This window comes from Branchiostoma lanceolatum, chromosome 10 (assembly GCF_035083965.1).
Source record: "Branchiostoma lanceolatum isolate klBraLanc5 chromosome 10, klBraLanc5.hap2, whole genome shotgun sequence".
Lineage (NCBI taxonomy): Eukaryota > Metazoa > Chordata > Leptocardii > Amphioxiformes > Branchiostomatidae > Branchiostoma > Branchiostoma lanceolatum.
In genome coordinates this window covers 1,621,662-1,647,647 of record NC_089731.1, presented here as the reverse complement: position 1 = coordinate 1,647,647, position 25,986 = coordinate 1,621,662, and the positions used below count along the sequence as shown (strand labels likewise).

Here is a 25,986-nt window from a genome sequence, read left to right as displayed (position 1 = left end):
CTACTCACATCTTTACATGTATTGATTGTAAACTTTTAATGAATTTGTCTGTGATTTTAACCATTAAGTATGTTAATCTTGTATGTTTGTATCATGTTAGTCAATGTGTCACTTGTCAATTAACTATTTTCTATATACAGAACATGTAATTCAACTCTCAGGCTGCCAAATGTTCTTTGAATAAAAGCCCATTATTTATCAATTTATTTATTGAGGTCCCTCTGAGCGAGGAAATTGCGGAAGCTGAGAGACTACGCCGTCAGCAGTACGAGGAAGAAGAAGACGATGATTCTGTGACACTTGGAAGCTCGTACCAAAGCGACGCCGCAAGCTACTCTGGCAGCGAAAACATGGAGTACAGGTATTTATTATATTTCATGTTTTATTATTGGAATTGCAACAGAGCAATACATGTGGGACAATTAGTACATATTATACCCGTTTTTACAGTTGGGTAGAGTAAGGAAAGTCGTGTAAAGTGCCTTTTTCCCAAGGGAACAAGATCAGTGGCGTCAGGGGATTCAAACCCGGGACTGCTGGGCTCTCGGCCGAAAACCCTGCTGTTACACCACACTCGACCCCAAGTACAGGTAGCGTAATCCAATGGTTAGCGGCCTTGCCTCTGGAACTAGAAGCTGTGAGTTTGATCCCGGCTGTGTCGCTCACCCGAATTGCATGTTACTGGAAAGGGTCGCAGTCCTTAGGACAGGACATTAACCTGTGGTCCACTGTTCATTGTACTTGTGGAAAAGAGCTAGGGGAATTTCCCCGGTACAAGTATACAATGAAACTGTAAATACTGTACATAACATCTGTCTTCTCCGTCACGGCCAGTGGAAGATTTACTCTGCAGTGAGGAAAAACTGATCGAGATCACTTTCCTTTTTTCCTGTCCAGAGCGAGACTTTCACTTTCTTTCTTCCTCACAGAACTGGCCCGAACGCGCTTGGAAGGGACAGCAGCCCGGGAGGGAGCCAGGGGTCACCGCGTCCGCAACGACCGGCGCGGTTAAACCCGTTCGACCGGGACAGTCCTCGGAGGGGGAGGGGGGCAGACGAAAGGGATGGACAGAACGAGAGAAGCTGGGAGGAGAAGAACGGAGACTCGGAGGAAAAGGAGGAGGAGGAGAACTTGATGATGAAGAGGACTACGCCAGACTCTCATGATGCTGATATCAAGTCAGTGGAGATTTTTTTTTTGGTTATTTTTAAATATTTAGAGTTGGCATTTAGACAATAGTTAGACACATGCTCTACATTGGTCTAGCAGGCAAGAATTTGCGAAAAACTTATTATTCATTGTCGTTGAAAGTTAATGTTTGTATAAGATCGCTTATCTTGTTTGCCTGTATTTTTAACCAAAATATTATCATAAATTTTTTGTTCTATTACTAAATACAGTATCTACATTAAAGTTTGTCTGTTGGTAGCCAGAGTTAAATTTGAAAGACATGAGAATTAAAATTTCATGATCATTCCCCCAAGGGTTGACAACAACACTCTCCTGTACCTGATGTTGGAGGTCTTCAAGGAGGAGGGGGAACAGTTCTCTAAGGTTCAGTACACAATAAGATCTATTTGAGACTCAAGCTTATAAGAATACTTAAAGATGTCCTCAAAATACCACTATAGTTAACCACAGTCTAAGTAGTTGTGCAACAGCACATGATGTAATACACACATGTCAAGTGTTTGAAAGTTACAAATAATCAAGAAATGCCTGTAATTTTCATGAATTGCCTTTGTAAATTGTAGATAATTGACTCAAGCATAATAACAAAGCAGGGCAAAAGTGACTATATGTCTGAGTGATGTTGTAAGCAATAGGCTAGTAGTGATTTTAGCTTTGACCTTGCAGATGTTCCGTATGTCGACGGGTCACATGGAGGGAGATCTGCACAGTGTCTACGTCTTAATCACCGACTTCTGCATGTACCTTCTGAGGAAAGGTCTGTGTCTTAAAGATCTTACTGTCCTTCCTTTGTGTCTTACCGGTATTGTCTTTATAATGTCAATTTCCATCACAGATAAATTTTCATGGTTCTTCTTCCCTTTGTATCTCCAGTGTTCTTATAAGTTGTATTGGATTTAATGTCAATTTTTTCAGCTTAAGACTTTACGAGCAATGAAGACAGTGTATTGGCAGATTTTACTGCTAGCATGCTGCAAAAATGACTTTTTATCCAGACAGCACCAGAAATGTATTTTTTTCACCAAATTGTTATTTTTTCTATAGGTTCAGGTGACCAACAGTTTGAGTGTGAAGACGCCATCAGACACAACGACCTGGACTACATCTCAGTACGTTTGTCATTTTTCTTCTATCATACATTTGTGTTTGTGGTCCCTTTTTATGGCAGATATAAAGGCCTGATTATGATATTACCATCAACATAAATGAACCAACACACTAACTACAGTAAATCTTGAAATGTTTGCAGTGGTTTTATTTTTTCGGTTTTTATGATGGACTCTCCACTGCAAAATCATAACACCGCAAGTATGAATTATGATGTTTCAATTACTATAAGAACCATTGATAGCATAATAGGTTTTCAACCCATGGAAAGCTGGTTTTGTTGCTATATGTGTGGGCAGGTAAAATTTTGCGTAGCTGCATAGAAGGATCCTAGCAACACTTAACAGCAAATTTAGGAGGGTTGGCAACGCTTAGTGATAAACACAGGGAAAACCCCCTTTCCTCTCCTTCCGCAAAATTAAACCCCTGCAAAGATATCTGAACTTACAGTTTATTGATGACTTTTGTTCCCAGATCTCCCTGAACCACCAGTATGTCCAGATTGTCTGCACCAACAGGAGAAAACAGTTCTGGGTGGACTCAGGGGACGAGCTACTTACCAGGTAAGGCCTGGAGTTGGCTTTTCTCATGGTCCATTGTCGTGGTTGAGTTCCCCGCCCTATTTTGTGTATTCAAGGCTGTTCCAGAAATGACCATGGTAAAACCCTAATTAACAACAGCCCTACAGCATTTGCTGTGGCTAAACAGTCCTAATCGAGAATGATAGTCACATAAGTCACCATAAGCTGACTCAGTTCTGTCTGAGTTATTTTCTTCAGATCCACTTTTCTTCAGAATCTGTGCTATGCATCAGTCTAGCTTCTCCTGATTTTAACTGTCTGTACAGTGTGCATCTCCAGTGGATCGGTTATTTGCAAGGTCCTCCCAGTGCTCCGTATTAATATCAACAGCCTTCAAGTCCCCCTTGCAGTCATCTTTGACAGCAGCTGTCAATATATCAATCAAGGAAAATCAAAAAGTTGCAAATACTAATTTTTCCTCGTTTTTTGCAGAATGTTTGTGACCCATCTCCACGCAGCGATGAGTACCGGGTTCCGGATCGAGCCGTTCCCCGCGGTTCTCACCGACGCCACCACGCAGAAAATCGCTCTCCGGAAATGGGCAGCCAAGGAGGCCAAGTGCAATGTGAGTGGAACATATAGATTTCATCTTGTTGTTCAACCTTCTCCCTGCTGCCTAACTCTGTAACCAATAGGAAAGTGAGTGCCAAACGGCTACTTCAGTGTGCTAAAGGTTAATATTCTGCAAAAGAAATGTGTCATACTTTAACCTTCTCCCTGCTGCCTAACTCTGTAACCAATAGGAAATGGGATGTCAAAGGGTTACTTCAGTGTGCTAAAGATTAGATTGGAACAAAGTCTTATAAAACAAAGTCTTATAAAAGTCTTACAGTCAGACCTGTGTGTAGCTGGCAAACACCAACAAAAGTGGTCACAAAATAAATAGAGAAAACTGTTCATAACACCCTTATTCTAGCTAAGGGACCACCCAGAAGTGGCCACAATGCCAATGTCAATGGCCAGGTAGTCCATACATTCAGCGGACGTCCCCACTAAGGTTTGCCTGTGTGTTAAAAGTTGAAATAGAGAAAAATACTGATCCTCAAACCTTTATTATGAATTTTTTTTCTCCAGACGACGGACTTGGACTTGTTGTTGTATACGTTGTTGAAAGCTACATCTACATAATTATATAGTCAGGACGTCCTGAGAAGTATACTGCGTATACATATATAACAGTATCCAGTATTTGATAATACTTGTAAGAGATTAAACTTTCCTTTCGCTTATTTCCAGACATCTGAGCTGGACCTGTTGCTGTACACGTTGGTTCACTGGTGGGACCCGCAGGACTTCGCCCGGACCCCGTCGGACTCCGGACAGCCGTCCTCGCTGCACGACGGCGTCACGAAGGACGGCGTCCTGCTGTACAAGGCAGCGACCGGATACCTGCGGGGCACGACATGGAAGTCTGGATTCTTCCTGCTCAGGTAATGTACAAAATTATTGTTCATTTTTGTGGCTGGGTGTGTTCTTTAATGCTGTTTCAATGTTCTTTCTTTGAAATCACTGTACTGATACGAACTAAGTCTCCTAGAAACATGTCCAATGTAGATAGCAAAATGGTTGTGTACTTTGGCATCACAATTGTACATGTAGGTAAAGTTTGACTCTGAGTGTTCTGACTGTGCCTGTTTTGCACCTCCTCAGCAATGGAATGCTGTACCAGTACGGCCAGAGGTCTGATGTGGTGCCACAGATGTCCATACAGCTCACGTAGGTTCTGTCTGTCTATCTCTCTTTCACTTTTGCAAGACACAGGAATTCTTGTGACTTATTAATCTTTTTGTTTTAAGTCTCAAAACGTACATGTAAGGTCTTATGTTTAGAGAGGGAAAAAAGGGAAGGTATTTGTACAATTTGTGTCCCATTTCTCTAGCAGTATGGGTAAAGGGGTGAAGTCTACCATCTCTAATTGCCTTGTTTTAAAATTAACAAATGTTTCTATGTTTCTCTTCCAGAGGCCCGGACTGTAATGGTTGCCGTCGGATCAACTCGGGCGAGAAGCTTCACTCCTTCGAGATCCTGCTGACCGACCGCGCCTCGCTTGAGCTGGCCGCGACCTCCGACCTGGAGGTGCAGGAGTGGCTGCAGGCGCTGTGTCAGGCCGTGTCACAAGGGGTCAGTGTTTTTGGCATTGCCTCTGGGGTGGAGCCATAAGTTGGCTGTGTTGTGTTGGGGACATTTTGTGTATCACAAGGGGACAGTTTTGGCAGTGCCTCTGGGGTGGAGCCATAAGTTGGCTGTGTTGTGTTGTGTACATTTTGTGTATCACAAGGGGACAGTTTTTAGCAGTGCCTCTGGGGTGAAGCCACCAGAGTGGTACACACTCTATGTAACAATCATGGTTCAAGGCAGCAGCACCGAAGTGGCAAATTCAGAATATTTTTGTCCATGTTTCTTTGAGAAGTTGACATGTACAATGTATGTAGCCAATAATCTGACAGAATTTTTTTTTCTTCCCGACAGGTACCAGAGAAAGGAGAGCCACCCTCGTCTGTTGTTCCCTGCTGCCTGGCCCTCACCAGTCTAAAGGTAAGACTGCTAGCTTCAGGAAAATCATTGATAAGTTTGGGCTTGAGGTACATGTATTATATGTCAGACCTTCTTGCATTATCAACTGCTCTTGGGTCTATATCAACGAGACAGAACTCAAAGAGTGCAGATTTCTTCTAAAGCAGTATTCTTTCCCCTCAAAGAATTGACATGCTGGAAAGCTGCAATTGCAAAGAAACTACATCACATATCTTGTGTAGTGGATTCCTTCGAAATGTTCTCTTATTGAGCTTTGACCCAGATCTAGTATGAAAAAAAAAAAAAAAAAAACTCTGGAAAAAGTGATTCCCAGCTTTACAAGCTCCATAAATGACCAAGCCAACCAAGCACCAAACAGTAACTGATCAAGCCAAGAAACACTAACCATGTTGAGAGAGAACATTAATAGATATATGTGTTAAAATGTTTCTATAACCCCCAGCTGTTTGCCTGCCACGAGGATTGCCAGACGAGTTTCTTCCGCAGCCTCGGGAGTGTCGGGCTGAAGGACATCTCCGGCCTCAGTGTGGACGAGGAGATAGACTACTACTGCATTGTGGTGAGTGCCTCCTAGCAGATGCAGTCAGTACTGCAGGCAATGTCATCCTCTGACTGTCTTTGACCTCACATATGTGCTTATTGTAAGGCTGTACAGAAAGTCACTGATGTTTCACAAAGAATATAAAAAAGGGAACAACTTTGTTGGCAACTGCAGACATATCAGCATGCAACACAAATCAAGGATGAATTGTGACTCTTAGCTCTTGTAACGTTTGTTTGTTTTGGCTGAAAACAAATGAACAAGCCCATTTAGTTCTGTTGGAAAAGCTTGATAAAAATTGTGGAGTACGATGGTAAATATATGAAGAGTACAGAATTTTTGCTCCTAGTATTGGGCTTGTCTCTGGTAGCCTTGTAATGATACACTAGCAGAAAATGTCATGGATGTCCTCCCTAAAGAACCAAGCAAACGTCTTCTTTATTTGGAACCAAACAAGCTGACCTTAATGTTCTTTGTTTTGTGCAGGAACTTGATGACGAGCAGGACCCGTGGGTTCTGTACTTCAACTGTACTCACGAGCAGCGCAAGTTCATCCACGTGCTGCAGGAGGCATGGAGCGAACTCTTCCAGGTAGGTATCAACCAATCACAACTCAGCATTCAAAAATTTGAATAGCCTCCAACAAATCACAGCTCAGCATTCAAAAATTTAAATGCTCTTTAGCCAATCACATCAGTACATGCCATCTGTACACACTAGCAGCGCAAGTTCATCCACGTGCTGCAGGAGGCATGGAGCGAACTCTTCCAGGTAGATATCAACCAATCACAGCTCAGCATTCAAAAATTCAAATGCCCTTTAGCCAATCACATCACTACATGCCATCTGTACACACGAGCAGCACAAGTTTATCTGTTCGCTGCAGGAGGCATGGAGCGAACTCTTCCAGGTAGGTATCAACCAATCACAACTCAGCATTCAAAAATTCAAATGCCCTTTAGCCAATCACATCACTACATGCCATCTGTACACACGAGCAGCACAAGTTTATCTGTACGCTACAGGAGGCCTTGAGTGAACTCTTCCAGGTAGGTATCAACCAATCACAGCTCAGCATTCAAAATTTCAACAACATTTAGCCAATCACAACACTACATTCCAACTGGACCCATTACCAGCTAATAGTTGGAACCTCCCATTCTTAGAGCTGTCACTTGATTGGATAGCTTGTCATAACGGAGTCTTCACACTGACCAATAGCAGACCCCAAAATGATTGGAATTGACAGCAATGACAACTGTTCTTGAGAAAATGTAGGGGTATAAGGCTATTTTCCACCATAAAAAAAGACCAATTTTATTGTTTATGACAACTTTTTGTTTACTTATTTGTTTATCCATTCAGGTTGACCTCCCCGTGGCCCCTCTTGAAGACGACATCAGGAGAAGAAAGTGTCGGGAGGGCCTCGTGTCTGTACAGAAGAACCGCCGCTAGTAATCCACTGCTCCAGAGCCAAGTTTTAGTCCTACGCTGCAGCTAACGCCGTCTGCAGAGCTTTTCTCAACCAGCTGAGGTTTCAACTCTTCAGGGGTATCTCCTGAACTGCGTGGTGAAGTGTTGGAGGGAAAAATTGTGGGAAGTTGTTGTTTTTCAAGCAGACTTGACTCATCCCAAAATCTGTGCTGTTGCAAAATTTGACAAATGTCACCCAGAGGTTGCCATAGAAACCTGGGAATAATGCAAAGACTAACGAATCTGTGCAATTCTTCAGTCATGAACCTCCTTACAATGCAGTGTTGAACGTCATGATATGAGACTTGTGATGAGTTGTTGAAGGCTTCATAATCACAAGGTTTTCAGCACTAGGGACAGCATTGTAGTCTTATTACATTAAGTAACTTTGTAAAAATCTTAAAGTTTAGTTTCAGCTTACTGCCAACTTTCCTTGCAAGAAGTCTTACTTTATATGTAACTACATGTATATAGAGTCTATCATGAGGTCAAAGGTCAATATGTGTAGCCTTGCAACAGGTTTATTGAAGGCTGTGATTGATATAGAACAATAGTGTAATACAATGCTTCATTAAATGAACTTGCCAGTCGACTCAATAGGCCTGATAACCATGCTAACAATGTAGAATATGATATTGATTTAGAAATGAACATCATCATCATCATCCTAGTTACCCCCCAGATAACCCTGTGAGGGGCAAAGTAGGGGGGGAGGAGGTCCCAGGCTAAGGGACATCAACCTGCTTTTGATAGGTCGTCTGAAATGCAGCTGCGTCACGTCAGAACTAAATCTACACATAAGTTTAAGCAAAGAATGAACAAATTCGATCAGGCCAGTTGTAAGATGCTTTTTACTACAAATGTATGTACCCAACAAGTTATCTGTATGTATGTTCAAGGGGTACAAGACAAAGCATTCGCTCTAGCTTTCTTTAAGAAACTATAAGCCTGCCTTAAGCTGTGACTTCTTGAAAGATAGCAAACTTCTATAAGTTCTAACTCAATGATGCTTCTGTCCAGTCTTGCCATTAACCCTGTGCCAGCCAAGGGTGTCACCATGCTTCAAATGGATGTGCTGCTTAAACAGACATAGTATGTTAAGGGTTAACAGCTAGGGGATCAGAAATAGGCTCTTCAACAACGCAATGTAGAAGTACTTAACACGTAGACACAGAAAACAAGTGTTAGCAACTTAGAGATAAACCATGTAGAATTTTTGTCCATTGAAGATACTGCAGAACGTTTAACTGCAATACATCTAGAAGAAAAATCTTGCCTGACCCTGACTCGCCATAATCTCACACAAAACCTTGCTCTCCCTTAGTGTGGTACTGGTAGAGTCAGCTGTTATAGAGAGGCAAAACTGACAGGAATGGGTGAAAGGAACACATCGGAATGATGCTGATACCATGGATATCTTATGTAATTCACTGTCGCTTTATTTTCAAGATGGCCTCTTGCTGAAAAAGTATGCTCTGTCTTGCATTGTGTTACTTTAGTTGTTTCCACCGCAAACTTAAAACATTGTGAATTGCTACTTCCCCTAGTCTCCACCCACAAAATTAAAGCCCTGCAAACTTCACACCAGTATTCCTGATACAACCTTCTTACCCCTCCTGCACTCAAGAAGCACCTCTACCATGTAGTGCTTGTAGAATAACAAAAGCCACAAATTTAATCTTACTACTATCTACCGTCCTAAACTTCTGTATCCTGCAAAAAAACCGTGGCTCTCATAACAAAGAATGTTACAAACTATAAGGGCACTTGTAGAGTTAGGACCTACATGTACGTATCATTAAGAATGATGTATGCATAAACTGGACCGCTGTCCAATGGTGGAAGAGAGCATTTGTGTAGCTCCAAAAATGGAAGTTTAACAATCGTGTTCACCACAACAAAGTTGTTGGTTCAATGTTGTAGTGAGGAATGTTGGTAGAGTTACAATGATTTCAGTGAATGTTTGGCTGCTTTGGGTATCCCATTTATTTATGTATATTATGTATATATTTTGACCAAGTAAGGTCATTTTTCAAAATATAATGAATTTCAAGCCACACTCAAAATTCAGGTTTTTCTTATTTGTAAGAATGATACTACTGTATGGTACGTTTATAGTTCAGTAGAAAGATGCCCATTAGATTCAAGTGAGAGGACTCGAATTTGTACTTGTATCTGTTTGGTATTTTCAATTTTGATACATCTTGTAAAAAAAATGAAAAGTGCAAGCAATTTAGTTCTCATTTCATTTATGTATGCTTAGGCTGTTTTTGTAAAATGTAAAACTAGAATTTAAAACCACCATTCATCAGGGGTGAACAACTCATTTGGGTTTTGCTTGCCAAACCTCTGTTGCTAGCCTGTTCTTTGCAACTGTTAAAGATGTTTAGTTTCTAAAAAAATAAATGTTTAGTTTCTGGACTTAAAGCAGTGTTATATTAGAGACCGGCAACTTTTTAAAACAAAGCCCTAGAGAGAAATCTGTGTGTCTTTGTTTGCTTAGTTCTTAAGGGGGCCAGGAAACTGTTTCAAGATGGTCCAATTTCAAGATCTTTAACCTTCTTGAGGAATGTTATTCAAATAAGTTGAGGGCTATACCATTGACAACAGGGGGATTACAGAGAGAGTAACCTTATCTCCAAGCAGATCTCCACGGTGCCAAAATCGTACAAGCTAGCCAGAGAAGCTCCAGTCAGCCAGAGAAGTTGTCAGGCACCGTCGGGTTGTAATAAAAACTCCTTCTGCCAGTTGGATACGGTCTTTGAAACCGTTGCGTCTGCTTGGAGACTAAGAGGAACCTTCATACTTGTGTCAGTACAGACAACAGAAATGGCAGCATCAGCTTTTATCTGGGTGCTCAAAGAGTAGGATGACTGGATGTCATGTAAAGTTATATTCTCCAAGCAGAGGCTTCGATCGAGAGGGGTAGTTTTGTCCGGGATTTTAACGAGGAGAGGAACGTTAAAATCCCGGACAAAACTACCCCTCTCGATCGAAGCCTCTGCTTGGAGAATAGTAAAGTTAAGCCTGGCAGACGAAATACCATGTTGTAAAAAAAGACATATGGAACTTACAATGTAAGTTTATGATTGTCATTGTGTATGAAGAGCTTTGTCACAGGCAAAGTAGGGAGTGTAAGAAAAGCCAGAAGTTGGTCGATGAAGTAATTTTGATAGTGACTGTCAGTTGTATAAGAGGAAGGAAGTTGTGTACATGTAGCTGTTGCCAGTATTATTGACTGTAAGTAATGTTCATGAAGGAAAGCAGCCAAACCACGAGACACAGGATTGTACAACTGTTTTGCAAGACTCGCTTCTCCGTATAGAATAAAGGAGTCAACATTGTCCCTAGTGAGTTGTCTTTGTAGTGAGTAAATACTAGAGATAGTGCAAGCAGAGGTTTAGTTCTAGCTTGTTTTTGACATCCTTTAGGTGCTTTTATCCGGCTTTTTATTTTGTCAGGTTTCTTTTCGTCAGCCAGCAAAAAAAAAATCCCGACTGATAAAAAGAAACAACTGATAAAATAGAAAGCTAAAAAAAAAAAAACTTAAAAGAAGGCAAAAAAAAGCCGGAGGGCAAGCCGAAACTCTGTTTGGAGAGTAGTTTAAGTAGTAATTTACTGCGAGTAACTTGAATACAAACTTAGAGCAAGTTAGAAGCACACTTACATAAAAACACCTTTTTTTCCACAAAAAGGCAGGGAAACTTTCTCCCAAACTTTTAATTCATTTAGTGAGTTCAAGCTTTATAGAAGATTGCAAGTCTATAAGTTGTAGACAAAGGCATTGAAAAGTGTAATGTGAAGAAATGTGCATTGCATTTCTAGATGCTTTTGCCACAAGTAAAAACATAACATTTATAGTTCTCTTTGTTTTCTGGCTATGAAGAAAGCTTGCATAAAAGGAACTATAAATATGAAGGTCTATCTTTTCCACAAAGACATTGTTACATCTCCTATGTACAAGTCTTTGCTGTGATAATTTGTACACTCAGTGTACTTATATGTGGCATCTTACAATATCTACATATACAGCTCACTATACACACTTTAGTTACATTTACACTTACATTACTGAACAGTGCCTTCAAGTGCTGGTGCTCATAAACTAACAATAAGGTCACAACCAGGCTCTAATAGTGCTCAACTGAAACAGAATTATTTTCCCCTTTCTCCAAAACATAAAAAAAGAAAACACCATAACTAATTATTAGAATTCAACTTAGAATCATGTTCAACATCAGCACTTGGCACTTTGACTAACAATATTTCAGTAGTATGTAGGAAGACTGTATTCTTTAAGTCTTGCCTATATTTTTAAGCATGAAGGTTGCCCCAAAACTGGAACAGAGATGGGGTACTGTACATTGTAAACTGGAATGTGTAGACAAAGAATTTCTCTCATATAAAATCTTTTCTATTCACAAAGTAATACAGAATCTACAACCTCAATATGTACACCCATTATTAGTAAGCTCGCTCCTGAATCAACCAATGGCTGCTCTGGCCTGAGTTACCATGACAACTATAGCCCATCTTCATCCTCTTCCTCCTCCTCTTCATCAGCCTGGATGTACAGAAGTGTTTTATCTAGAATTTCCGACTCAGCGATCGTCTTTTTAAAGTCGGAGGAGGTAAACACCCTCTGTGGCGTCCCCTGGACCGCGATCTCGCACGTTCCGAGTTTCTGGTCCGTCTGAGTCTGAGCGAACGCCAGGATTCCGCCGAGCGTGTCGCTCATGTGGAAGTGCCGCTGTAACCTCTGACCTCCGGGCAGCTTGAGCGCGAGCAGAAGCCTGTCCTGGTTGACCCCGGGTTCGCGAGGGACGGGAATTCTAGCGAGCCACGTGGCGCTTACCGGTCGTACCGGAGTCTGTACAGGTTCTTCATCTCGACGCTCGTCCTGAAATGTTCTGTCATCTTCATCCGGCATTTTTCCCTCCCCTCTGTGATGTGGCCTGTGGTGTGTTTTTGGCTCCTCTTGAAGTCTGTCCTCGTGCCTGTTTTTCCTTCTCAGGTCCTCTGTGCTCTGATTGGTCCGTTGGGAAGAGGAGGATTGTGGGTAGGTCTCCTCTTCCGTGGACCGTTTCCTGTGGCGTTTCCGTGGCTCCCCCCTGGAGTGTCCTGATTGGTTGGCTAGAGTCATGTGATCCATTCCCTGTGCGATGCCGTCGACCCCGCCGTCCTCTGAGGCAGTCCCTGGTCGGGGGCCGATGGAGGGTAGGACTCGGTATCTGTGGGGGGAGCAAAATACTTCTGTTCAACAACTAAGGTTTGAATAACACCAAACAATCCTTTCTCTACACATTGATTAACTTTCTCTAAATTGACATTAGCCAGGCAGCAAGGAGAAGGTTAAAAAGTAGTCTTAACTTACTGTTAAGGAATAAGACTTCAATAACACGTATAAATAATAATCCTTTTTCTTCACAGTTATAAACCTATTTGCTGTTGAAGTGCTCTTTTGATTCCGAATTCATATGTAACTTGGCCAAAAAGATGGTCAAAGATTTTCAGGAATATGTTATGATATACATGTATATGGAGAAAGTTCAAGACCAAATAATATTCCACTTCCAAAGCAATTATCCGAAAGGATACAATGTTATCTGTATTGTAAGTGTTGGTATGATACAGTAATCCTTAAACTAAACAAAATTAGCGAAAAACAAAAACAAAGTTTGACCTTGACAATGCAGAGGTCGGCCTGGCTGGGGGACTAAGAGCCAGGATGTCTATCCCAGAATCCTCTCTTGACGACGGGCGCATGATTGGCGACCCGTGCATCGGAGGCGACGCCGATGTCGGACTTCCTGACATTTCCGGACTCATTCTGGCCGATCGCGGACGACCTTTGGCTGACCTTGGGCGCATCTTGCGGACGTGGCCTGTCTCCGGGGTGTTGTTAGGCGTGGCTGTGGGGCTGGTGGTGGGGTCGGCGTTGTCGTGGATACGACCCCTGCGCCGACTGGAAGGTCGTTCTGTGGGAGGGGGGCTTGGAACAAACTCACCACCTAGAGAATGGGACAAACATACAGATACTAGTAGTGAATATGGGATATGAAAAATTGAAGAAAAAACATTGATATGGTACATAAACATGCACTTGTCTTGAGCAGGACAAACATATATAGAGGTAGCAGTGAACATGTTATAAGACAAATTTCATAAAAATTTCATAAAAATTAGACATGTTAAGTATGACATTTCAGTATCACACGAAAATAGAAATGATACATACACATGCACTTGAGTTTAATTCTTTTATCAGTAACAATGCTAAAAAAAGGTTTCCAGCACTATAGCAAAGGAGACACAGAGTTTATGCTATGCATAACAGTGTCCTGAATTTTATGTGGATGACATTGATATGTTGTGAATATGCATGGTAACAATTTTCACTGCCCATATCAAAGTTCAAACTTACAATATTTTCATAAAATGCTATAACGTTGTTTGAATCAAAATGGCCTTGTAAAATACAGTAGCTGTAGTTAAACTTGATAATGTAGCAAATACCATGTGCAATACTTATCCTGCCGGTCCGTTACCCCTTACACCATGTCGTTTGTGATTTAACGGAAAATGGAGGGTGCGATATGGATTATGTTGCCATGGCAACTATGGAAGCCACTCAGCTGTTGGAGCACTGACTTCAAAGATCGCGACTTTCTTTTGTTTTCCGACGATCTGAAGTCTTAATAGACATCGCGGACATCTATTCTGTTCCTTAACAACCGTCTTATACAACCTTTGGTGTAATTTGATAAAGGAAAACCCCCATCATCTTGGGAAAGAGTTAAGAAGTTTGAAGTACGGATTACATCCGGCGGAGTTGCCTTGACATTTCCGTGTGAAGCACTTATCGTGTATAACAGCCCCGTGTCCTGTACTCAGCCCTGCTGTACGGTACTTCACACCCCCTCCACCCCCGAGCCTCCCGGCCACTCCAGCTCCAACCACCGTGACGACTCACCGTAACTGGGGGAGGGCGAGTCGGGGAACATGAAGTTTCCCCCCGCCTCGCTGCCCGTGGGAGCCATCGGCGACCTGCCGTACTGCTTCCTCCCGCCGTGCCGGGACACGGGCCGAGCCATGCCGCCTGGACAGCTCGCTACGGCCCCGCAGAAATCCGACTTTTGGTGAAAAACTCCGCATGAAATTTGACTGATTTTCACGGCCGCAACTGTTTACTGTAATTGACCCCTTCCCACCATGCAGCGCGGTAGGACACTAATGCGCATGCGTGGAGGTACTTCCGGGTTTGACAGGTCAGAGGTCAGGACACATGTGGTCAAGATTTTTACTCGGGTTCTTTGAGGAATCTAGATAAAAGTAAAGAAATAGACCGTCTTAAGGGCAAAATTATGTTGCAACAAGTTCTTGAAGGAACAGAGGCGTCATCTATCGTGGTGATAGAAGGTAAGGAGGTGCGAATACCTTGAAAAACAAGAATAAGAGTACAGTAGAGTAGGACCAATGTTCAATGTTGTTATGTTGATCAAAAATGAAATAAGTTTCAATGTTTTTCATCATCCCATGAATGCTGTTTTGTTCCAGACTGTGTAGATCATGACGGGAGACCAGTTTTCCACTGCTTCTGTTCACAACTGGCCAAGAGGTGAGAATTAAGTACTCCTTTTCGATCTGATCATCTAGCACTGCTAGATGCATACATGGAAAAATAAGCATTGAAAATTTGTTACGTTAGATATATGGCCAATATGTTCCATAATCTAGTGCTACTCAATAACAACAATGTAGTCAGGACGTGCACGATATCAGCACAGCTGACTGTGTTCCATGTGTAAATTGCACTGTGACAATGACCTTAAGTCGAAATTGATAAAATGTAATCTATAGCTAGGTATTTGCGCTGTCTTTACACAACCTTATCACACGCCTGTCTCTGCAGGTGTGAGTCTGTGCACCTGTTCCACCTGGAGAACCCTGCAGGTGTCTTCCTGGAAGGTGCCAACATCTCCAAGTAAGGTTTTATTTCAGCTGCTTGATCACCGTCGCTATAGCTATCAGTATTCCTTTTGCAGAGGGGGTACAGTTCGTCACTCATTTCCTTTAGCACACTAAAGTAGCCGTTAGGCACCTGATTCATTCCCTATAGGTTAAAGAGTTATAGGCAGCAGGGAGAAGGTTAATCCAACAAAGTTAGTGTCACTTCCAACAAGCTGCACCTGTATTGAATATATTAGGTAATACTGTTGGCAATATGACAGGATAGGAACCCAAAAGAGAAGAGTGTTTCTGACTGTGTTTCTATCCCTGCAGAGTCCACATCCATGATGGCTTCTCAGACCCCCTGCAGTGGGAGGAGCAGAACAGGTGAGACAAGATTTGGGATGACCTTCTTTGTGTCCTTGAAACTACAGTTTATGGGGGCAAAGATATGGTGCACATGGAAACTGTTACCATGTCAGAAGTTCCCACTTGTAGTACTTGTATACCAACTTCCTTCATCATGCCAACATGCAAACAAACAAACAAACAAACTTGTACATGTATCTCTAGGCCTCAGGGTTGGGCACTGTGGTTGCCTCTAAGTTTCATTCATTCTGCTTTGTCTTATTGAAATTTGCCACCAAATCATTTGATCCATCTCTGTTGTATAACAGTATTATTAACACTTACTATTGTTTCCACATTTCAGAGATCCTTCAGCAGACAAAATAGACTTAGTCTCAGCACCAGACTTCTTGGGGCACTTGAAGAGGACACCTGTTAAAACTTCTTTAGTCGCTGTGGTCATAGACTCTCTGACTCCCTTCCTACAGAACTACCCGGGATATGTCATCTGTAGGGCCCTTCAGAGACTGCTGAGAGCCAGGCTAGAATCAGGTAAGTACTGTTACGGCACTGTCCATTGATAGGGCCCTGCAGAGGCTGCTGAGAGCCAGGCTAGGATCAGCAATACAACATTAGGTTGTGAAACCATTAGCTTTTCTTCTTCTTTTCCTTGCAATTTTGTTTACTATGATTATTTCTGAGTATGATTTTGTTTGAATATCTGTCTTATTAATCAGAATTATTATTTTGCTGTTATAACAAGTTTTCATGAGGCCATGGGGGCAGAAATGTATAATAAAGATTTAATCTTCTATATATGATATGTAGCAAACTACACAAATATTTTCTCTTTGACCATCCCATAGATGGTATAGAAGTTTCTCAGGTTGTCGCTGGTTTTCACGGAGATCTCCATGACGACAGCACGGCCGCCGCCCTGCGGCACATGGCGACCACCTGGGTCCAGCTGCAGGAGGGGGCGGAGTCCCCCACACAGGGCGGGACCGGTTTCCATGGCAACTGTGAGGTCTTACACAGAAGGAAGTCTGGGAAGGTTATAAGACAGGTAAGGTATAAATTTTGTTCTTAAGTTAGAAATTTGAAATATAATATTTTCGTCTTTGATGTCATCACTTGAAATCTTGGATTCTGCAAGTTCATGATATTGTATAGCTGCTGAGCTTAGAAATCTTGCAGTATGGACTATGAATATATGGATAATGGCCTAGTCTGTTTTGTGTGTACTTGTATATATCTATAACTTGTTACATATCTTCGTGTGTATGAATGTTATGCATGTTTTCCTGGACCCCACTAAAAAGCAGTGCTATGCCACTGAGATTGGCCACCCTGGAAATAGATAAACAAATGAAGCATTTTTCAAGTTTGTCTTTTCAAGTATCACTTGATCATGAACCTTAACTATCATTTTTCCAGGATGAGGAAAAGGAGTGCCAAGTATTTTTATCGTTACAAGTACCACTTGATCATGAACCTCTCCTGTTGTTTCTCCAGGCCGAGGTTTACCACATCTCCCCCCAGTGGAGCCTGACGTCCCGGGTACAGAAAACACCAGTCAGGCCTGTCGCGCAGGTGGAGCAGGAGGTAACAGGAACACCATCGTACACATGGAAAAATGCTCTTCCAAGTGACATATGCAACTGTAGCTTGAAAGTTTACCTGTGTTATTCGAAATCATTGTGTATCAAAGCTAAACTCTCATTCACAAAGAATGTACTAGTAGTTGGACAGTCAAAAATTTGTGTTCGACATTACAGTTTGACTTTGCTTCAATTGTAATGTAACAAGATGAAATGTAGGGGTTCTAACTTTGTGTTTTGACATTGGGAAAATTACTTCACAACAAGCTGTGACAACAGTTACTGTCTTTTATATGTACCCATGCCTTGATAGCCTGGGTGCCAGACCACCGCGCTGCTGGCGCTAATCCTTTGGCCGGGGAAGCAACTCGCGCCGCCGCCACAGATAGCACACAGCCCACTAATCAGCTAGCACGATAGAAATCAGAGTTCGGCTGCCAAGCGCTCCCGGGTGCCAACTCTATCCCTACTACTAGGTCTTCCCCGCCCAAAAGGAGTTATCATCGCATCGCGCGAAAGGTCTGGTATCCAGGCTAATACCTTGAATACTCAGTAGTGAAAAGTGATGTAACAAATGTTTTAACTCCAGGCCCAGGTGGACCCGACTGCAAACCTGACCTTTAACCTGCGACTGACCGACACAGAGAAGGAGGCCAGGAGCAGGGTCGTGCTGCCTTACATGCACCATCACAGGTCAGGTCAAAGGGCAGGGGTCATGGCACAACATGCATCATGTTTGTCCCATCAACTGACAATTGTATAATACTTAATAGTTTTATAATTTGTCACATTAGGCTTCTGACAACATAATTGTATACTAGCAATTCATACACTCAACTTCATAACTTGTTCTCCAGATTAAAATCAATACAGCTAGCCTCTACCAGGTCTTCTTAAGTGGTTATGGATAGCAGAAATTAGCCTAAATAGGGTAAATTATTTGCCAGGAGAGGTCAGCCTACAGTAAGGAACTGCAGTAGAAACACTGTCCGTTGAGCCCATACTGGCATTGGTTGAAAGAAATCAACTGAGGTGGTTTGGACACCTGCACAGAATGCCAGAGGACAGAGATGTAAAAAGAATCTTCAACTGGACACCAAAAAAGAAAAGACCAGCAGGCAGACCAAGAAAGAGGTGGCTAGACCAAATCGTTGAGATTACTAGAAGAGAAGAACCAAACTTCCAAGTAGTGAAGAAAATGGCTGAGGATAGAGCAGTATGGAGAGAGTTCGCCAGGAGGCTTACAACTTACAGGCCATTGGCCTAAAGGCGTCAGGGTGAGAAGGTGAGAAGGTGAGAAGCGTAGTCTGGTAAAGACTACAATACACATAGGTCATTATAGAGTCCAAAATGCTGTGAAATTCATTGATTCAGACTTTGAAGTTAAGACTTCCAATCCATGTTTTACTGAGATTTGTCTGTCTTTCCTGTAGGAAAAAGGCTCCAAACAAGCCGGCAGCCAATCCAGGTGGACAGATTTTCTACCAGCCTGACGACGTCGACGACTTTGATGAGGAGGATCCTGACGATGATCTGGACTTCTGATTGGCTAGTTCAAATGTGATACTGTGCAGTGATTGGCGCATTCAAATTAAGCTATCCCAAACATTCTCACTAGTAGCATTGAAAGGAAATGTACACGTACAAGGAAACATTACTACTCTAATCTAAGCTAAGCTTTCTTCACTTAGGTATGAAAAAATGACACAAGATGTGGAAAGAGATACACTATTTATTACCTTACTTTATGTACAGATTTCAGACTAGTTTTTGTAAGAAAATTTCCATGCTGTAGTTGTGGTCAGCAGAACTTATCGTAGAAAGTCCCTTTATGACACTTGATACAAGATAAAGTGAAGTTCTGGAAAGCACTGTTGTCTTTGTCCTCTTTCCTACTTTCACCTACTCGTAGACTCTTGTACAATCTTGGAGCCAATATAATGTTTGCTTCCTAGCAGACCATGCCAGAGAGTAACCGTTGTCTGCAAAGTTAACCATTGCCATTTTTAGATGGTAGACTTTTTACAAAATTTGTTCGAACTTCGGCCATTTCTGCTGGTATCAGCTTGATCTGTTTTGCCAGGCACGCCTCTATTACCCATGAGAAGCCCCTTGTGAAACTAATGATAACTGCAGCAGTGTTACTGTTACTAGTGTTAGCTTGTGTCGGCCTGTTCTTTGCCTAGCTGTGCTGCCTGGTATGCTATGAGAGCCCCCTTCTGAAACGTGTGATAACTGCAGCAGTGTTAGCTTGTATCAGCCTGTTCTGAGCCTGACTGTGCTGCCTGGTACGCTATGAGAGCCCCCTAGTGAAACTTGTGATAACTGCAGCAGTGTTAGCTTGTGTCGGCCTGTTCTGTTCCTGCCTGTGCTGCCTGGTACGCCTGCACTGCCAGCTCCACAACCCCTGACTTCACTGCATCATACTGGGCAAACGTCTGTGCAGGGATAAACAATTCTTTATTAGTACTTATCAATTACAAAGAACTTTTCTCTGCCTAATGTGTCTTTGTACATGAAAGTCCAATGAATATATCCAAATTAGACTGCACTTTTAGTCCGGGCAACCCACCCGACATGCATCCTCGTAAACCAGGACCGCCTATCGCTCGACGTTACATCGCGAGCGTAAGCGGCCCTGGTAAAAAGACCAGTCACATATGGTTATGATGACGTCGCCACCTCATGACGTAGTCGACCTGCCATAACCATATGTGACTGGTCTTTTTACCAGGGCCGCTTACGCTCGCGATGTAACGTCGAGCGATAGACGGTCCTGGTTTACGAGGATGCCGACATGATGATGATGAGACTGAGCTGTGTCCATGCTATGGGATGTTTACATTCACATATCATATAATACCTATGTCCACCTGGCTTGATGGTTAACTTTAGTGGCGTTGTGTGGTGTAAGTGGCGTCGTGTGGTGTAATGGATAGAACATCCGACTGTCAAACAAGGGGACCCCAGTTCGAACCCGAGCTGCCCCCAGACATGTCTGAACATGCGCCCAGACGTTGTGCCCTAGGGAAAGGCACTTGACACAAATTCCCTCACTTCACTCAGGTGTAAATGAGTACCTAGCTCTTCTAGAGTTGGGGACATCTTAAATGGAGGTCCCGTGTTTGGGGAGAGCCACACCCCACGCACACAAAAGAACCCACCACACCTTTCGAAAAAGAGTAGGGGCATGCCCCGGTGTGCGATGTGTACATCTTACGTAACTTAATGAGGTTGAGCACGTAATGAGAAGAAGAAGAAGAACCTGAAACTTGCCAGGTAAATTTAGATAGAATCAGTCCAACACCTCCAGGTTCATAATACCAGCATGGCAGCCGTGACATCATCCTATTGACATCTTACAGTAACTGTTGTAAAATGAATGACAAGAAATTGGAGCAGAACGTACCTTGATGCTGTCCAGCCCCTGCAGGTTGTTCCGTGTGATCTGAGCTGCTGATTGGCTGTCGGGGTGCAGTATGCAGAACAACCTCACCAGCTGGACCGCATCATCAGCACTGGGGAAGACAAAAAACAACTTGGTGATAAACAACAACAACTTGATATGTTTACATTTGAAACCTCAAAAGTTATTCAATGGATTTGCTTGATTGTAAGGCTTGTATCTTTTAACTGATGTCCATAGATAGGTAGGAGTACTTAATGGTAAAAAACACAATTTTGCTCATTAGTGATAAAAAAATGTCTTATGACAATTACGGCAAATTTCATCATTGTAGAATTTGTCTAATCTGCATGGACTTTGTGATGTACCAAGACAGTGATGTTTCAGAAATGGGCCAAAACTATTACTTTTTTTCAGGAAGAATAGACCAAAACCAACATACTGTACTTCAGGTTTCGTCTATAACATCAATCGTTGTAAAAGAAACTCACAGGTCGAGCTGCAGCATGTCCACTAGGAGGTCGTCGACCTTCCTGTTCTGAGTGAGGTACCAGGTCAGCCCGCCGAAGTGCCGTGTGGAGCGCAGCAGGCCGTACTTCTTCTCATGAAACACGTCCTCGTACACGTGCTGGTGGATCTGTCACGGATATACAAATTAGCTAACATGTCATGTCACAAATATGCAAATATACTACCAGGTCAGCCCGCCGAAGTGCCGCGTGGAGCGCAGCAGGCCGTACTTCTTCTCATGGAACACATCCTCATACACGTGCTGGTGGATCTGTCACGGATATGCAAATTAGCTTACATGTCCTGTCACAAATATGCAAATTAGGTTACATCTACATGCATGTGTTTGTGGTGGTTTATCTGTCATAGATATGAAAATGTGCTCCAATGTTAGTCAAAAAGACATAGTTTTCTCTCAAGGAGGATTCAAAATTAGCAACCCAAGAAGTGCAACAGAAGCTTCCATACATGTAGTTAATGAAGTTAGACACTTTGTCCTTTTTCAATATCAAGACTGAAGGTTTTGACAGTGCAATGCCAAAACTGACAGTTTTGCAGGTTGGGGGAACCACAATGTACTTATTTTTACTAAATAGCTCTGACACTTGGGTTTGTGTGTCTTTAACCTTTAGCAATCTGGAGTAGCCATTGGGCACTATTGGTCTTGAGTTAGGCAGCAGGGAGAAGGTTAACTGGTAAAACAGTGCAAGTTACCCTGATGAAGTCTGGAGAGTCCGGTTCAAACTGGATACAGCACAGATCCAGCAGGTCCACATGGCGATCTGCCTCCAGGACAATCTGGGGAGGAGAGAGAATACAGACACACTTACACATGTTCATATACATTCTACATGTAGTAGAATCCAACGCATTATCCTTAGTGCCTGAAAGTTCGACGCGTAGACCTCCTTCCCTATTGAGGGTGGGATTGTACATTCTCTCATTATTGCTTCTCTAACTCCCTGTTTGAACCTGTATCTTTATAGCTTGTATGACCGCCCTTCGGTGTAACACACCAGCTTTGCAGGCACGCGGCGCGGCAGCAACTAGTTATATTACACTGAACGGCCTGTCACACCTAACTTTTGCACATCTGACTGCAACCGTTCTTCAAAGCTATTCAGTGAAGATGTTCCTACAGAACCAATGGCGTTCACAGTCTAGGATGTCCGTGGATTCAAGATTGAATGAGTGTCCCTGGTTGTTTTGTAGATGGTGGAAAGAAAGAAGAAAGCTCCTTACGTCCATGTGGTCCTGGTTGAAGAGTGGCGGAGGTCGGATCCTGCGCCCCTCCTTCGGGAAGTAAACCTGCAGCAGCCGGTCTCGTTCCTCCCACGTCGCGCGGCGAAGAACTCCGTCTGGCTCCCGGACCACGATAAATCTTTCCTGGATGAATGATACAAATGCATTGAGAGACAGAAGATGAAAATGTCACATTCAAAAAGTTATTTCTTTGGTTAGAATATTGTCTCTCAATCCATGATTTGTCAAATCTGCAAAAAGAGAGTACAGTATGCTTTTTCCTATAGCAATCTACATTGTATCTTCACTACTCTCATAACATCAGAGCAATCAGAGATGCAAACTTCATCCCCTTGCCCATATTGCTTTGCCACCCTCTCCTAGTCCCACAAAAAAGCACTGAGGAAGTGAGGATGTACGGCATCATTACAATAAGTAATCACAAAACCACATACAGACACACAGACAAGCCAAAAACAATATCTTGGATACTTTAGAGTGACGTAACAGTAATGTATGCAGTGTTTCCCCCTCACCCTGTCAGGGATGTTCTGTGAGATGTCTGTGAAGACGAGGTTGGACGTCTCCAGCCCCTGCAGTTCCGGGTTCTCCGCTATCGGTGTCGGGTCAATCGGCGCCCTCTCGGGCAGAACCGGCGGCATCTGGAGCTTCTCCCGCGCTCGCTGGACCGTTTCATCATATGCCTGGAGAATGGGCAGATGGTTTACAGGTGTTTCAGCTGTACTTTTAGATTGAATAGAACACCACAGCATTCTAGTCTAGCACTGTTACTTAGGTAGAATACCTGCTGAGTATGTGTCTCTAGGAACTAGACTACATAAAACAGAGTGTTGCTGTTTCATTTTCAGACACAAAAATTCAATACTCCTTGTTTCCTTGAAAGAAGAGCACAATACCTTGTTTAGCTTATCAGTTAATAATTAACTTAACTATCATTATCAGTTACAATATCAATTGTTGCACAATAAAGCTATCAGATCCCTGTGTGGCAGTATTAAATACTAGCTTAGTACTTCAGTTAGTCCACAAGATTGTTTGATTCTTTATTCATCATTTTGGGCGAGTCATCCAGACAAAGATCACTATTTTTGCAAGAGTTCCTATTAGCCCATTCACGGTTCTGACTATGCATGTGCAAGTTGTCAAAGCCCGTCGGGGAGTTGTTATGCAAATCTAGACAATGTCGAGACGAGAACTGTTTACAAGCCAGGGACATTCACCTTTGACACTGCACATGCGTAGTCAGAACCATGGACGGGTTTATCTTCCGCTACACTCTATAGCTAATATTAGATATCCCTTTCAAATTTGTTCACTGCTTGAAAAGAAATGAACCACCGACCTTCTTGAGCTGCTCCTCAGTCATGAGTTTGTATGTGGGAGGGTCCACTTTGGCCCGGACCTGGTGAAACACCTTCTCCAGGTCCACCCCCGTCAGCTGCACCAGAATGGACTGGACCGCCGGGTCCAAGAAGTCTGGAGGGGTGGGCAGGGTCGGCTTGGAGGGATCTGGGGTGGACAGACATGTTTGAATAAGTACTAAGTGAGTCAGTCAGCACAGGAGTCAATATGAATGATGCGGCGAACAAGTTACATTTTAACTCAAAAAATATAAGTTAGTAGTAGTACTGTTTCTGTTTTCTACCACTTGTAAATGATAATAGCACGACTGTCATATTGCTAGTTCTTCATATTTTTTCTGGAAAACAAAAGGGCGTAGGTTCACTGGGTGTTCAAATGATCATACAAACATATTATGCATGTGACAGTCCAATAACTTTATTGACTATCCATATACCTTATGATGTAAGCGAAAAATAGACTGTTAATGCCTGAATATACAATACTGTTTCAGAAATAACTGGAAGTAAAGCAAACTCTTTCAAATCATATCATGTTGTTGTGAATTTCCCATTCTACTAGATACGTGCAAGGAGGTTAACGTGTACAGAAAACACGCTCGTCTGATGGGGAGGGGGGCGACATAGGTCCGACATTCGATATGGCGTTGTGCTCACGAGAAGACGATATCACTCACCTGAGCCTGCCTCACCTGACGATGAGGAACAAAGGCGCACACCTGGGCTTGACAGGGTTGGTGAAAACCTCCGGGACTCCAGCCAGGAGCGCATACATCGTTTGCACCCCGACAAAATCGTCCTGGACGCCGCCATTTTGGATTGCCGAAAGTAAGGTCACGAGCGCCACCTATCTGAGCCAGACAGAACTTCAATGCGCTTGGGAACGGTACGTTTTGATGTTGTAGTTGTTTAATTCATCAAACTCATAAAAATAACTCTCCTCTTTTCAAAAAATAAATCTCGTGAAATGATGCTGTAAGGAATGTACGTCAAAAGATCCCGAGATCTTCTTCCAGTCAGGGAACAAGGACAAAACAAGAGGCCACTGTTTCAAGTTGTAATCAACTGGAACTCGCTGCCAGATGAGGTAGTTGAAGCGGATAATGTTTTAAAACAAGGCTGGATTTACACTGGGAGAAGAAGAGGTACCTTCCTGAGTGAGAAGAGGGTGACAACACAGGCTGGGCCTACTTCACCGATGAATCCTCAAGGTCTTAAGGTAAGTTGGAACAAATGTTTGTTTCATCTAATACAAAATCTATTGTTTTTCGGAACGACGTACTGCGACATACTCGTCCACTTGAACTGAGGAAAACACCCGCATCAAAACGTCAACAAACGTCCACCTAGCGGTCCAACCAAAAGCACATTTTGATTCGCTCTTAAACGGTCATCTGAACTTGAACTCACTAGTTCATTTGGCGATGGAACAAACACAGTATGAGCTCGAGCTGCCAAAGATCTAGAAGGTCCGGTTCGTATACTGAATCGGCAGGTATTTCAGTGTAAGATAACAAGAGTGTCGCACTAGTACTGCGCGCCTGTGAAGCTGGTGTGTTAACGTAAAGCACCTGTCACACTTGTGCGTATATATAAGTCCGCATGAGTTGTGCCTTAACATGTTTTTGGTTTAGATTAAGTTTGCAGCTAAAGAAGTGATTTCTTAGGTTCGATCACTAGGCTGCACAACGGTGGGTCAAAGTAGAAAACAACTTTTCCCCCGCAAACCTAAAAACCAAAAAAAAATAAAAAATGTTAATGCGCAACTCACGCGCACTTGAACATACGCACACGTGTGACAGGGCCCTTACACCGAAAGGCTGTACAGATTCAGCTACGGAAGGAGTAACATATCAAACTTAAATGGAGCCATGACAACTCCCCAAGCCCATGTAAATAGATAAACCCTGGAAATTATCCTAAAGAACTTGAGATCAATCGATGAAAAAACATCTGTCACTTGTACAAGCAACAGATCTTACACACACGATCCCATTACAGCACCCCAAGACGAATTCGAAACGTCAATCTTGTGACAGAAAAATCCTCCAGACACCTTTACATTTCCGGCGGTGGAGAGAGAGAGAAATTGTTTATTGATTTCAGGAGAATTTAGGAG

The 25,986-nt window shown here is 42.7% G+C and overlaps 4 protein-coding genes across 4 annotated transcripts; 2 read left to right on the top strand and 2 right to left on the bottom strand.

Moving 5' to 3' along the window:
• Nucleotides 1–784: 784 nt before the first annotated feature.
• Nucleotides 785–9,856, top strand: LOC136443813 (pleckstrin homology domain-containing family M member 2-like). The gene is made up of 14 exons (XM_066441179.1): nt 785–792; nt 930–1,178; nt 1,485–1,554; nt 1,858–1,948; nt 2,236–2,300; nt 2,773–2,861; nt 3,312–3,444; nt 4,116–4,309; nt 4,530–4,595; nt 4,841–5,000; nt 5,349–5,414; nt 5,857–5,973; nt 6,442–6,546; nt 7,321–9,856. Exons 1-14 carry the CDS (start codon nt 785–787, stop codon nt 7,408–7,410), a joined length of 1,503 nt encoding a protein of 500 aa, XP_066297276.1. The 3' UTR covers nt 7,411–9,856.
• A 1,274-nt stretch (nt 9,857–11,130) lies between these two features.
• On the bottom strand, nt 11,131–14,646 carry LOC136443149 (UBX domain-containing protein 10-like). The gene is made up of 3 exons (XM_066440242.1): nt 14,402–14,646; nt 13,112–13,439; nt 11,131–12,659 (listed from the first exon to the last, which is right to left on the bottom strand). Exons 1-3 carry the CDS (start codon nt 14,520–14,522, stop codon nt 11,951–11,953), a joined length of 1,158 nt encoding a protein of 385 aa, XP_066296339.1. The 5' UTR covers nt 14,523–14,646; the 3' UTR covers nt 11,131–11,950.
• Nucleotides 14,647–14,664: 18 nt separating this feature from the next.
• LOC136443151 (elongator complex protein 5-like) lies at nt 14,665–19,195 on the top strand. Its single transcript, XM_066440244.1, has 9 exons — nt 14,665–14,847; nt 14,986–15,046; nt 15,341–15,412; nt 15,712–15,765; nt 16,091–16,278; nt 16,593–16,792; nt 17,242–17,331; nt 17,917–18,020; nt 18,761–19,195. The coding sequence occupies exons 1-9, from the start codon at nt 14,793–14,795 to the stop codon at nt 18,870–18,872; spliced, it is 936 nt and encodes a 311-aa protein (XP_066296341.1). The 5' UTR covers nt 14,665–14,792; the 3' UTR covers nt 18,873–19,195.
• Nucleotides 19,042–24,680, bottom strand: LOC136443150 (small ribosomal subunit protein mS22-like). The gene is made up of 8 exons (XM_066440243.1): nt 24,545–24,680; nt 23,849–24,015; nt 23,022–23,189; nt 22,486–22,629; nt 21,958–22,041; nt 21,225–21,370; nt 20,737–20,845; nt 19,042–19,765 (listed from the first exon to the last, which is right to left on the bottom strand). Exons 1-8 carry the CDS (start codon nt 24,678–24,680, stop codon nt 19,664–19,666), a joined length of 1,056 nt encoding a protein of 351 aa, XP_066296340.1. The 3' UTR covers nt 19,042–19,663.
• Nucleotides 24,681–25,986: the final 1,306 nt, after the last annotated feature.

Excerpts from the sequence above, each read along its gene's own strand:
- LOC136443813 (XM_066441179.1), top strand. Across the intron at positions 2,301-2,772 it reads ACGACCTGGACTACATCTCA|ATCTCCCTGAACCACCAGTA; the intron begins GTACGTTTGTCA and ends TTTTGTTCCCAG. Across the intron at positions 5,974-6,441 it reads TAGACTACTACTGCATTGTG|GAACTTGATGACGAGCAGGA; the intron begins GTGAGTGCCTCC and ends TGTTTTGTGCAG.
- LOC136443149 (XM_066440242.1), bottom strand. The coding sequence starts at position 14,522 with ATGGCTCGGCCCGTGTCCCGGCACGGCGGGAGGAAGCAGTACGGCAGG. Across the intron at positions 13,440-14,401 it reads CTCGCCCTCCCCCAGTTACG|GTGGTGAGTTTGTTCCAAGC; the intron begins GTGAGTCGTCAC and ends CCCATTCTCTAG. Across the intron at positions 12,660-13,111 it reads CCGACCTCTGCATTGTCAAG|ATACCGAGTCCTACCCTCCA; the intron begins GTCAAACTTTGT and ends CTCCCCCCACAG.
- LOC136443151 (XM_066440244.1), top strand. The coding sequence starts at position 14,793 with ATGTTGCAACAAGTTCTTGAAGGAACAGAGGCGTCATCTATCGTGGTG. Across the intron at positions 15,413-15,711 it reads GAAGGTGCCAACATCTCCAA|AGTCCACATCCATGATGGCT; the intron begins GTAAGGTTTTAT and ends CTATCCCTGCAG. Across the intron at positions 17,332-17,916 it reads TCGCGCAGGTGGAGCAGGAG|GCCCAGGTGGACCCGACTGC; the intron begins GTAACAGGAACA and ends TTTTAACTCCAG.
- LOC136443150 (XM_066440243.1), bottom strand. The coding sequence starts at position 24,680 with ATGGCGGCGTCCAGGACGATTTTGTCGGGGTGCAAACGATGTATGCGC. Across the intron at positions 24,016-24,544 it reads GTCAGGTGAGGCAGGCTCAG|ATCCCTCCAAGCCGACCCTG; the intron begins GTGAGTGATATC and ends TGTCCACCCCAG. Across the intron at positions 21,371-21,957 it reads ACTCTCCAGACTTCATCAGG|ATCCACCAGCACGTGTACGA; the intron begins GTAACTTGCACT and ends TATCCGTGACAG.